Source organism: Kogia breviceps, chromosome 12, assembly GCF_026419965.1.
Source record: "Kogia breviceps isolate mKogBre1 chromosome 12, mKogBre1 haplotype 1, whole genome shotgun sequence".
NCBI lineage: Eukaryota > Metazoa > Chordata > Mammalia > Artiodactyla > Physeteridae > Kogia > Kogia breviceps.
Window position 1 is genome coordinate 10,384,456 of NC_081321.1, and position 12,599 is coordinate 10,397,054.

At 35.6% G+C, this 12,599-nt stretch overlaps 1 protein-coding gene across 5 annotated transcripts in view; it reads left to right on the forward strand.

The window, feature by feature from the left end:
- The window catches only part of ATF7IP (activating transcription factor 7 interacting protein), a 126,465-nt gene that overhangs the window by 49,433 nt on the left and 64,433 nt on the right, over positions 1 to 12,599 (forward strand). For all 5 annotated transcript variants that reach the window (XM_059082217.2, XM_067008759.1, XM_067008758.1 and 2 more), the window contains 2 exons: positions 2,046 to 3,595; positions 10,754 to 10,837. In XM_059082217.2, coding sequence (XP_058938200.1) covers positions 2,053 to 3,595; positions 10,754 to 10,837 — 1,627 coding nt within the window. In that variant the 5' untranslated portion in view covers positions 2,046 to 2,052. The remainder of the gene's footprint in view (positions 1 to 2,045; positions 3,596 to 10,753; positions 10,838 to 12,599) is intronic.

The following is a 12,599-nucleotide window of genomic DNA, read 5'->3' on the forward strand; positions in this document are numbered from 1 at the left end:
TAGGGCCCACCCTAAAGACCTTATTTTAACTTGATTATCTCTGCAAAGCCCCTGCTCAAATAAGATCACAATTTGAGGAATTAGGGCTTAGGGCTCTAATGTATTTTTATCAAGTGGACATCTTGGTTGGGCCTAAAATAAAGCTATAATGCTTCGTGACTCACTCATGAATCTACATTGCTTGATTTTTTAATATGAAATTGACCTTGTATTTTTTTAATGAGCTTCACATGGTCATAGTGTATTACCCTTTAAAGAAACATACTTTAACTCACAGATGAAAGAAGAAATCACAATGGAAATTAGAAAATATTTTAATAGAACAACAATGAAAAATATGACACATTAAAATGTAAGATGCAGCTAAAACAGCGCTTAGAGGGAAATTTATAGCTTTACATGCATACACTTACAAAAAAAGGGAAAGATTAAAAATTAATGATTAATGTTTAGCATGTTGAAAAACTGCCAGACTGTTTTCCCAGAGCAGTTGCACCATTTTACAATCCCATTGCCATTGCAGGAGAGTTTCAATTTGCCCACATTCTTTTTTTTTTTTTTTTTTTTTGTGGTTCGCGGGCCTCTCACTGTTGTGGCCTCTCCCACTGTGGAGCACAGACTCCAGATGCACAGGCTCAGTGGCCATGGCTCACAGGCCCAGCCACTCCGTGGCATGTGGGATCTTCCCGGACCGGGGCACAAACCCGTGTCCCCTGCATCAGCAGGCGATTCTCAACCACTGCGCCACCAGGGAAGCCCTGCCCACATTCTTGCCAACATTCATTATTTTCTTTGATATAGCCATCCTGGTGTGTGTGAGCTGTTATCTCATTTTGGTTTTGATTTGCATTTCTCTGGTGACCAAATGATGTTGGGCATCTTTTCATGTTTCTTGCTTATTGGCTATTTGTGTATCTTTTAGAGAAATGTCTGTTCAAGTCCTTTGCCCATTAAAAAAATTTTTTTTTGTTGTTATTTTCCAACTGCAACAATATTTTATATTCTATATTTTCCAGATGCAAGTCTCTTATCAGATATGTTATTTGCAAATGTATGATTTGTAAATACAGTTGACCCTTGAAAAATGTGGGGGTTAAGGGGGGCCGACCCTCCGCATAGTTGAAAATCCTCGTATAACTTTATAGTTGTCCCTTCGCATCCACAGATCAAACCAACTGTGGTTCAGGTAGTACTGTAGTATGTATTTATTGAAAAAATTCCAAGTTTAAGAGGACCCATGAAGTTCCAACCTCTGTTGTTCAAGGGTCGACTGTATTTCCTTCTGTTGTGTCTTTTCACTTTCTTTTTTTTTTTTTTTTTTTTTTTTTTTGTGGTACGCGGGCCTCTTACTGTTGCGGCCTCTCCCGTTGCGGAGCACAGGCTCCGGAAACGCAGGCTCAGCGGCCATGGCTCACGGGCCCAGCCATTCTGCGGCATGCGGGATCCTCCCGGACCGGGGCACGAACTCGTGTCCCCTGCATCAGCAGGCGGACTCTCAATCACTGCGCCACCAGGGAAGCCCCACTTTCTTGATAGTAACCTCTTATTACTGTGTTTACAGTTGTTAATTTAGATATTCCTGGTTGCAAATATAATCTTTCCTTATGTTCCTTAATTCTCCCTTCTTTTTTTCCCCTTATCTCTATACCTCTCTCCCATTCCCCTACTGCTTTCATTCTCTTATACTTTTATTTTTCCTTTGACAGCTACTTTTTAATTTCATATATATTTTCTAATGGTATCTCCTCTGGACTCTGTGAATCCATTAGCTTACTGAGAATGAAAACTAGAAATTAGTCACTTTTTCCCTAATACTGCCTAGTGATTGATCTCCTGTGAACTGTATCTGTTATCAATTTTATATTATATAAATTCAATAAATATGAAAATTAACACACAGCAAGGATCATTATGCTTTCTATATGTAATTATTTCAAAATTACATAAAGGGCTGCTTGCTTATAAGATCAGTTTGCAGTAAGTCTGTAATTAGGTGGCTTCCGTTTCAATTGTTAAACTCTATCTTTCTCTTTCTCTTTTTAAAGATTCAAAATGGATAGTGTAGAAGAACCTCAGAAAAAAGTCTTTAAGGCTCGAAAAACAATGCGAGTGAGTGATCGTCAACAACTTGAAGCAGTGTACAAGGTCAAAGAAGAACTGTTGAAAACTGATGTCAAGTTGTTAAATGGCAACCATGAAAATGGAGACTTGGACCCAACCTCACCTTTGGAAAATATGGATTATATTAATGACAAGGAAGAGGTGAATGGCATTGAAGAGCTTTGTTTTGACCCTGAAAAAAGTAAATCAGAATGGAAAGAAACACTCTCTACCTTGAATGTTAATGTAAAAAACAAGCAGGATGATGATTTAAAGTGTGAACCTGTGTCTCCTAATAATATAACTCCTGAACTAGCCTCTAAACTGACTGCTGAACCATCTTCTGGTGATACAGCCTCTGGTGCGCTAGCTGCTAGAGGTCTGGTATCTGGATATTCTGCCTCTGGAGACTTGGCCTCTGAAGCAGTAACCTCTGGTGATCCCACCTCTGGTGATCCCACCTCTGTTGATCCTGCTTCTGGTGATCCTGTCTCTGGTGATCTTGCCTCTGGTGAACTGGTCTCCAGTGAAATGGTCTCCAGTGAACCAGTCTCCAGTGAGCCAGTCTCTGATGAACTGGTCTCCAATGAACCAGTCCCTGGTGAATCGGTCTCCACTGAACTGGTCTCCAGTGATTCAGCATCTGATGATCCAGCCTCTGGTGATCATACTTTTGAATCACTGGCCTCTGATGATCCAGGCTCTGGTGATCTGGCTTCTGGTGATCCAGCTTCTGGTGATTCGGCCTCTGGTGATGCAACATCTGATGAACCAACTTCTGATGAACCAACTTCTGAGTCAGTCTTTGATCCAACCTTTGAACCAAGTTCTGTACCAGTTTGTGAACCAGTTCCTGAAACTGATAGTACAGAGCCTAGTAGCAATAAAGGTGATGATTTTCTTGAAAAAAATGGAGATGATGAAAAGTTAGATCAAATTTTCCCATTTGATGAGAAAAATAAAGCTGATAGTAATGTTGATGTTGATGCAGAAGCTCTAGAAACAGATGATACAATTATTTGTTCAGATTTGTCTCCTGAAAAGAAGGTAGAAGAAGATGCTTTCACAGAATCTGCTCTTGGAGAGGAAGCTATATCTAGCAGTATTGAGATTGACCAAAGTGAAAAGACTGAAGAAGAAAATTCTGCAGAACTTGCAGAAACCATTAGTGAAAATGTTATAAAAGATGACAAAAATGAGAATGTCTTAGAAAATACAGATTCTATGGAGACAGATGAAATCATTCCTATTTTGGAAAAGCTTGCACCTGCTGAAGATGAACTTACTTGCTTTTCTAAAGCTTCTCTCCTTCCAATTGATGAGACAAATCCAGATTTGGAAGAAAAGATGGAAGGTTCTTTTGGTTCACCATCTAAACAAGAAAGTAGTGAGAGTTTGCCAAAAGAAGCCTTTTTGGTCCTCTCTGATGAAGAGGATATTTCGGGTGAAAAGGATGAATCTGAAGTTGTATCACAAAATGAGACATGCTCTCCAGGTTAGCATATTATTTAAATTCTAAAGATTTTGATTAGCTTTGATAAACTGCTTAGTAAAACATTCTCTTAAAGTTTAAATTTCTTTTAGTTACAGAGAAAGTTGAGAATGATGGTGACTAGAATGATCTCTTAACTTCATAGGTTCTTAACTTCACAGAATTTATAATTACAGAGAACCACTCTGAGAGCAGCATTGTGTGAAGTGCTGAGAAGGGAGATAAAATAAGTAGAAAATTTTGCACTTGCCCGTAAGGGACTTATAGACTGGGAATAGAGATAAGATGGGCCAGTATAACACCGTGATATAACAATTTCCACTACATAATTGATCAAAATCCTAGCAATTGTTCATGCTGTCACTTAGCAACCAAATAACTTTGAATCTAAAAGCCTACTAGTTTAATTTATTTGCTTCAAGTGTAACAAATTCCATTTTACAATTAATTTTCCACTTGAAATCTGATTCTTTTAATATTCTTTGTCCAGGGAATGGCACCACCATTGCTGGAAGCCAAAAACCTAGAGGTCTAATTATATGTTTGATAAAGACTTTATCCATTTGCTTCCTAAGCCTTCTTGATTCTACCTAACATACTCCCCTCATTTCTTGAATGATCTCTCAGTAACTTAAATCTCTTTTATTTGACTGTGTTCCTCTCTTTCATTAGATCACTATTATTGGGTTGGCCAAAAAGTTAGTTTGGTTAGTGAATATACTGTTCAATAAAATTCTTGGTGAAAGTGAAAAATTTGTCCTTTATTTTTAGTTAGAACTGAACAAACTTTTTGGCCAACCCAATACTTTTAGGGTAATTTCAAACTCCTTATATAAAAGCTATATAAACTTCATGATTTGGTCAATGCCTGTCTTTTCCATCTCTTTTATTATTACTAGAGAAAAAAGAGCAAATGAGAAGAATCCTACTTTGCTTTCAAGGTCAAACTGAAACATCATTCCTATGTGAAACTTTCACAGTTATTTTCAGACTGGTGTGAATACCTGTATGTTCCCATTGTGTCACATTCTCTTAGCCTTAGAGCCCTGTGAGTGGAGTGACCTTGTAATAAGAAAAACAACATCTGGTTTTTAGTTTGTTCAAAGAAAAAAAAGCCTAGAAGACACAGAGGATTCCCTCCCACCCACCCACCCATCCAACCCCCAATATATCATACCCACTTTTGGAGATAGAAACTTTTTCTTATTAAAAAATGACTTCATTTCCAAAGAGCATTCATTCATTTATTAAACCTGTATATATAGAAAGGCCAAGCTCTTCTTGGCTTGGGGATTTAAAGATAAAGTTTATTACTTGCCCTGATGATTCTGACAAGAATTAAATTGCAAGCCATTAAATACATGGTTGTGAATACAGTAGTAATGTTAAATTGGTATGCTGGGAGTTTAGAGGAGAGTAACTTTATGAGAATATAGGTGTATTCAGGGAAGCACTTTCCTTTCACTCTCTGTGTAACATAGGGTTTTAATGAAGATAATCCCTCTTAATTGTAGCTCCATATTACTTGCTCAGGCCAAAAATCTTGGAGCCATTCTTATTTTTTCATTCATAGTCCATATCCAATCTCTCAGGAAATCCTGTTGGTGCTACTTTCAGAATAGATCTAGAGTGCAGTCTCTTCATACGTCTTCACTGCTATCACCCCTGCTTTGAGCCATCATAATCAGGCCAAAATAATGCTTGGGTCACAGTTAGTGCTCAGTAAATGTTTGTAGAATTAATTAATTGGTAATATAAGAGAAGAGTGTTCCAGAGGACCTTGCTTACAATGCTAAAACATACTAACACCGGGGAGCCATTGAATGATTTCAAGCAGCAAAGAATGACATGATGAAATTTACATTTTGGAAAGATAATAAATCACAATGTTTAAGGAGAACTTCACTCATTTTTCAGTGAGAATATAGAGAGTAATATTGAGGTAAGTCCTTAAAAAATCTTTTGGTAGTGTGTATAAGAAAGAGCAAATTGAAGGTTAATTATTTAATGAGTTTATACATTTTACCTTTATGTCAGAATCTTAGAGATTGGAGACCATCCCACCCATCCAGTGCTGTTAAATGCAGAAAGATGAATATTAAGCCATTCCTATTTGTATACTTTGAAAATTCAGAGTTCGGTTTATTTTTGGTTACTTTTAGACTTTTATTTGATTGTATGCTGTTAGAGTAGGTTTAGTGATAGATTTAATTTCTTAGCTGGTAACTGAACTTTTATTTTCTGTCCCCTGACCCAAAGGAGATTTTGTGTATTGTAAGTTGAAGTATGGTTTCTTCATTGGTTCTTAAACTGTTCTCTCTTCTGTTTATATGGTAGTAGAATCTGTTACGTGTCATATTTGCTGTTGTTCATTTGTTGAGGTATTTCTTTCTTCAGATTCTTTATTCTTGACTAATTTTTAATGTTTTCAGAACACAGGATTATAAGTCTGGCTTTTCCCTCTAAGTACTAACATTTATGTGCTGTACTAGTAGGAAAACATAAACCTCTATTATTTCAGACACTTCAGCAAATTTGTTTTAAATATAGCAGTTATGGATATGAGCAGCAGCAAAAAATAATGAAAGATATCTGAAAACAAATGGACAAGCTATTTCAGGTTTACAAAGATAGATGAAAGACCTAAAAAACTACTGCAGATATTCCTTAGTAGGCCTGAGGACACTGTCATATTGTTGCTTAATACTACTGTATACTACCTGATACTCATTAAATGTTTACAATCATAGTCTGTTTAAGAAGTCTAGGAAAATAAAGGTTTCTCTTTGGGAACATTCAAACAACACCAGAGGAGGTACACGTATTAGTTACCTTCCATGTATTCTCCATACCATATACTCTCCTCTATTACTGTTCCATCTTTCCTGTCTTTCAGTGCCATTCTTCAAGTTATGTTAACAAAGCTAGCACAGTTTCATCTCCTCCTGTTTACTCTTTAACTTAATCGAATTGTGATTTCCACGTTCCCAGCCTCTTTCCTAATTGTTCTCAGTGGAGTGACATTGATGCTCATGTTGTTAAATCCAGGGGCATCCTTTATTTGTCTTTATTCTCTCATATTTAGATGACCTCTTAATAACAATTCCTCCCTCTTGAGATTCTCCTTAGCTTTCAGGCTACTGCATTCTCTATTTTCTTCCCTTTTGGCCCTTCTCATTTTGTTTTTTATGTCGAAATGAGAGGGAGAGCTCTTTTCTACTCGGGTTTTTAAATTTTTTAAACATTGTTTTTTCTTAATATTTTTGAGGAGAAAAATCTGTTTCAGAGTAAATAAGATTTTACCCTAAGCTCTGACATAATTTCCTTCCCAATATTATTTCAGATTTTAAAAATATCTGATTGTTTTTCCCTTTCATTGGATCCTTAAGATAAATTAGATGAACATAAATGCTAATGAGGATAATTGCATGGGAATAGAATTTAAGGTTTCTAATTTTGCTTTAGGTTAATAGTGGTAGAATTGCCATGGTTTAGATAATTAAAATTTATTGATATTTTGTTTTCACTATTTAATGTGTTCAGCTAAAATTCTTTATTATCTCAGCCCATTTATATTCAACTGTGTCTTAGGTACTTGGATTTTCTTTATGGAATCTTGTATACCTGTACATTGTTGTAGAAGTTACAGATTTTTCTTTTCAGAGTTGAGGGAGATCGAAGATGAAGCAAGTTTTGGAAAGGGGAGTGTGGGAGGAAGATCAGTTTCAAATGACGATTATTTCCTGAGTTAGATATATGGCTGGATTTTAGAACAGAGGCTTGGACTGTCTAGAAAAAATTAGGGGTAGATACCATATAGACATTAGTCGAAGTTGAGTGACGAGGTGAAATCACCTCAGAGTGAGTATAACTCAGTGAGAGGAGATCCGAGAACTGAGGTCTTTGGCAGTCCCGTATTTAGAGGTTAAGATATGAGGAAGAACCAGCAAAGGAGACCAAGAAAAATCTTCAGCTAGAAAGAAAATTAGGAGATTTTGTTGCCTTAGAAGTCAAGTAAAGAATGTTTTGAGGAGGAAGGAGTAACTCTTTTTGTGTATCAGATGCAGCTGTTTGTTCAGTTAAGATGGAAGAGAAATATTTAATGACCCGGAGATCATTTATGACCTTGACAGGGGGCAGTGCAGTTGAAAGCCTAGTTGATAATTGAGTTTCAGAGAGAAGGGGAGGAGAAGAATTGGAGATAATAAAATGTAACTTGCCCCCCAAATTTTGCTGTAAAAGGGAGCACAAAAACTTACTATGGAAGATACTATTTAGAGATTTGTATTAGTTAAATAAAGCTTTTAAAAATTTTCTGGAAAAGTCACATTGCCAGTAATGCCACATTTTTCTGATTCCTCTTGTGAGGCTGAGAATCTTACATTTGTCTTCCTTATCTATAAATTGCTTGTTCCTCTTCTTTGCCCATTTTTTTCTGATGGATATATTGTCTTCAGTTAGTCTGTAGGAATTTTTTGTTTTAATTATTCTCATAGAGCCATTAATCTAAGACAGGGGATTGGCAAACTGTGACCTATAGGCCTTAACTGTTTTTGGTCAATAAAGGTTTGATGGAACATAGCCACATCTATCTCTTTACATATTATATGTTGTTTATCATCAATTCCCACCATAGGGAGAGAATTGAGTAGTTGTGTCAGAGACCATAGAGCCCAGAAGATCGAAAATACTTCGTTTTGGCCATTTACAGAAAATGTTTGCCAACCCCTGATCCAGGGCAACGGTTTTGTCCGTATTTTCTTGGAATAAAGTTCTATGTAATTCTGAAAATGGGAAACTAACCCCTAATGTAAATTCTGTCTTCTAATCTTCTTCAATACAGTTTTTCCACCTTCATTTAAAGAATTTTATTAAAGTTAACAGTCATTAGAAAGATATTAAATATCTACTTTGTCTCAGCTCTTCCCCAAAGTTTTTAGCGTTACTAAAGTTACAAGGTTTGGTACCTGCTCTTAAGGAGCTTACTGTCTAGTTTGGTTGAAAGGAAAGAATACCACAGATAGAACTGTTTGTGAATGTATGCCAATATATGAGGCTATACTCAAGATGGGAGGAATTTTAGCAGAAACTGTGAATGAAGACAGATTCTAAAAAAGACAGTCGTAAACCCAGGTATTTGGATGAGTTTTAGGAGTCCCAGAAACTACTTGAAATTATATATAACATTGTGTACCTGAGCCTCTGATTATTATTCTGAGTTGATGGAGGTTCACTTAGATTCTTTACAGGCTTTGTGAACAAAAACAAAAATTAAAGAAATATAGGGCCTTACTCCCTTCTGTAGACTCTGTTAGTACCATTTTTTAAAAAATCCCAACTTCTTTATTATATAAAACTCGAGCCTAAATTTTAATTCTGTTTGTCTATTTCAAACTCCTAATGAGTGTTTTAAGTATTGAGAATCCAGTCATATCTTCTAAACATACCTGGAAAATGGGAATTTGATGATAAGAGGAGTTGTTTGAATAAAATGAAGGAATTGCGAGCTAAGCTTGACATATCTGTGGGAGGAGAAGGAGCTAACATATGCATAAAAGAGGCAGACCAAACCAGGCCAGTTTGCTTTGCTGTTTTCTGATCTGGCTTGAAGTAACCCTAATTGGAGCCAGGGCTAATTTTGTTCTTTGGGTGGAAGGATGGTTTGCTAAATAAAGACTAAGTAAACCTTCATCTGAAGCAACCCAGTTACTCTGTGTTTCTGGAAACTATAGGAGTCACCATCCTCAGTATTAAAGGCAGGAAAACTTGGAAAAGTATATATAGGAAAAAATGCTATGTACTGAGTGTGCAGTCTACAAGGGAACAAAACAAACTTTCATTTCATTGAACTGGTGTTGAGGGATGAGATCTTAAAAAAATTTCTTAATGAGCATAGGGTGGTAAATGGAAAGTTAATTTTTTAATATTCATTTATGTTAAAGTTTAAAAATAGTCTCAGTAATCTTTATATATACCATGTAAACGTCCTTCTTTTGTATTACTGTGTTCACGTTTTACAGCTTTATTGTTTATCTTAGTGTGAAAAACATTGTAATAGGGTCATCAGTGATCCTAGTCTCTGCCAATTTTCACCTAAAAATTTTTTTAAGTTTTTCTTGACTTCTACCGTCAGGGCTGTTGAAATTAAAACCCTGGTGTTTGGAGCAGAGATGCCATATCAAAATCTTTATATAGTTCTATATACCCATGATTGTTTATTTAATTGTGGTTATAGACTATGATGAAATATGGCATGCTTTATTGAAGTTGCAGGGGAGCCACTTGCAGGGATGTGTAAGGGGGAAAAATAGAAACCCAAACATGTTAGTGGCTTGTTCTTCTCCCCTAAATGATTAAGTTAGTTGAGGAGCTATAGATTGACCAAAGGCCATTTCCGGTGCCTCTGGAATTTTATTTGTTGTAACAATGCAATTGTATGGCTATTTTTAGCAAATTTTTTTGGTAGCACTCTTTAGTGGTTAGATTTTATGCGCCTTTTGTGAAAAGTACTTAACCTTTCTGAACGTTACTTTCCTCATCTATATATATGATGGCAAAAATACTGTTTATAGTGTAGGATTTTTGGGGGGATATGAACTAATATATGTCAAGCACTGAGCTAAGTTAGTTGTTGGCACTGGTATCAAAGTAGCTATTATTTTTAAGTAGAACTTTTATTATCTTTAGGATAGCTTTTCCCTATCCGTAACCGTTAAAATAACCTAATAATTCAACCTGTCTGGTCAAAATATTAGGTGTTCTGAGTTCGCCAGTAATTTATAATTTTTTTTTGTAATTGCCACAACCACTGTTTTAGTTTTAATAATTGAATGTAAAGGAGTCTGAATGCTTTATCGTAGTTGTTTTCACATTTTATTAATCTATTGATGACAGTAAATTACTAAGATTCTTTGTTTTAAAATCTATATTATTTAATTTTTTTCATGTTAAGAGTTTATTATGAACTTGCAGAAACATTTAAAACTCGACTTGTCCACTTATTTCCACCAGTTCATGCTCCCTTTTTATTCCCAATATTTTACATTTTGAGACTGATTTCCTAAAATATTATCAACTGGATAATTACACCAAAAGTATAAATTATAATGAATTGTTACAAATTCTGATGGAAGAAAATTTCCTTTTCTATTTTTGTTACAGAAGAAGTAGAAAATAATGAAAAGGACAGCAAACCTGAGGAAGAAGAGCAAGTAATACATGAAGATGGAAGACCTTCTGAGAAAAGTAAGCATGTACAAACAAACCTGAAATAGTTTTAAAAATTGTTTCTGCTTTTAAGGCTGTGGAAAATACTTTTCTGTCCATGAGATGCTTGTAAAATTTTTCAGTTTAAGTAAGCCACAGTTAAATCGTTTTGTTGATGGCTAACCCAAGGATCTTTGAAAGTATTAATTATTTCATGTACTTTATTGTTTTATTTATTTATTCTTTCCATTGCTCCATAGAAAGATTTAAGCTTACTGTTTAGTAAGGTGCTATCTGAATGTCTTGAGAGAAATCGTTTTAGATTTGCTTTTAGAGCATTGGACCATAGGAATTTTGTCTGGGATGATATAGGCAAATGGAAGTATGTGTCTCAATCTACCTAAAGTTCTTCAGCTGTATGAGAAGGGGAAACGATGTTACTGAATGTCATTAGGTTGGGCTCTGTAACTCTCCCTGTCATACTGCTCTCCATCTGTGACTATGTAAGTTATTATTTTTTTAAACTTTCAATAATACTACTACTTAATAATAATAAAAGCAACTGTGTTGATAACACTTACCTATGTACCAGACACAGTTCTAAATTTTTTACATATTTTTTTTAAAACTTTTTATTTTATATTGGAGTATTAACTAACAGTGTCATGGTAGTTTCAGGTGTACAGCAAAGTGATTCAGTTATACATATACATGTATCAATTCTTTTTAAAATTTTGTTCCTATTTAGATTGTTACATAATATTGAGCAGAGTTCCCTGTGTTCTACAGTAGGCCCTGTTGGCTATCCATTTTAATTATAGCAGTGTGTACATGTCAATCCCACACTCCCTAACTATCCCTTCCCTCCATGCTTCCCCCACCCCCCAGTAACAATAAGTTCATTCTCTAAGAATGTGAATCTGTTTCTATTTTGTAAATAAGTTCATTTGTGTCATTTCTTTTTAGATTATGCGTATAAGTGATATCGTACGATATTTCTCTTTCTCTGTTGTGACTTACTTCACTCAGTATGACCATCTCTAGGTCCACCCATGTTGCTGCAAATGGCGTTATTTCATTCTTTTTAATGGCTGGGTAATATTCCATTGTATATATGTACCACAGCTTAATTATCCATTCCTCTGTCGATGGAAATTTAGGTTGCTTCTATGTCTTGGCTATTGTAAACAGTGCTGCAATGAACATTGGGGTACATGTATCCTTTTGGACTATGTTTTTCTCCAGATATATGCCCGGGAGTGGGATTGCAGGATCGTATGGTAGCCCTATTTTTAGTTTTCTAAGGAACCACCATACTGTTCTCCATTGTGGCTGTACCAGTTTACATTCCCACAAACAGTGTAGCAGGGTTCCCTTATCTCCACACCCTCTCCAGCATTTGTTGTTTGTGGATTTTTTTGGTGATCACCATTTTGACTGGTGTGAGGTAATATCTCATTGTAGTTTTGATTTACATTTCTCTAATAATTAGCAGTGTTGAACATCTTTTTGTGTGATTCTTGGCCATCTGTATGTCTTCTTTGGAGAAATGTCTATTTAGGTCTCCTGCCCATTTTTTGATTGGGTTGTTTGTTTTGATGATAATAAGCCACATGAGCTGTTTGTATATTTTGGAGACTAATCCCTTGTCAGTCACATCATTTGCAAATATTTTCTCCCCTTCTGTGGGTTGTCTTTTCTTTGTGTTTATGGTTTCCTTTGCTGTGCAAAAGCTTTTGAGTTTAATTAGGCCCATTTGTTTAATTTTGGCTTTATTTCCATTACTCTAGGAGACAGATTG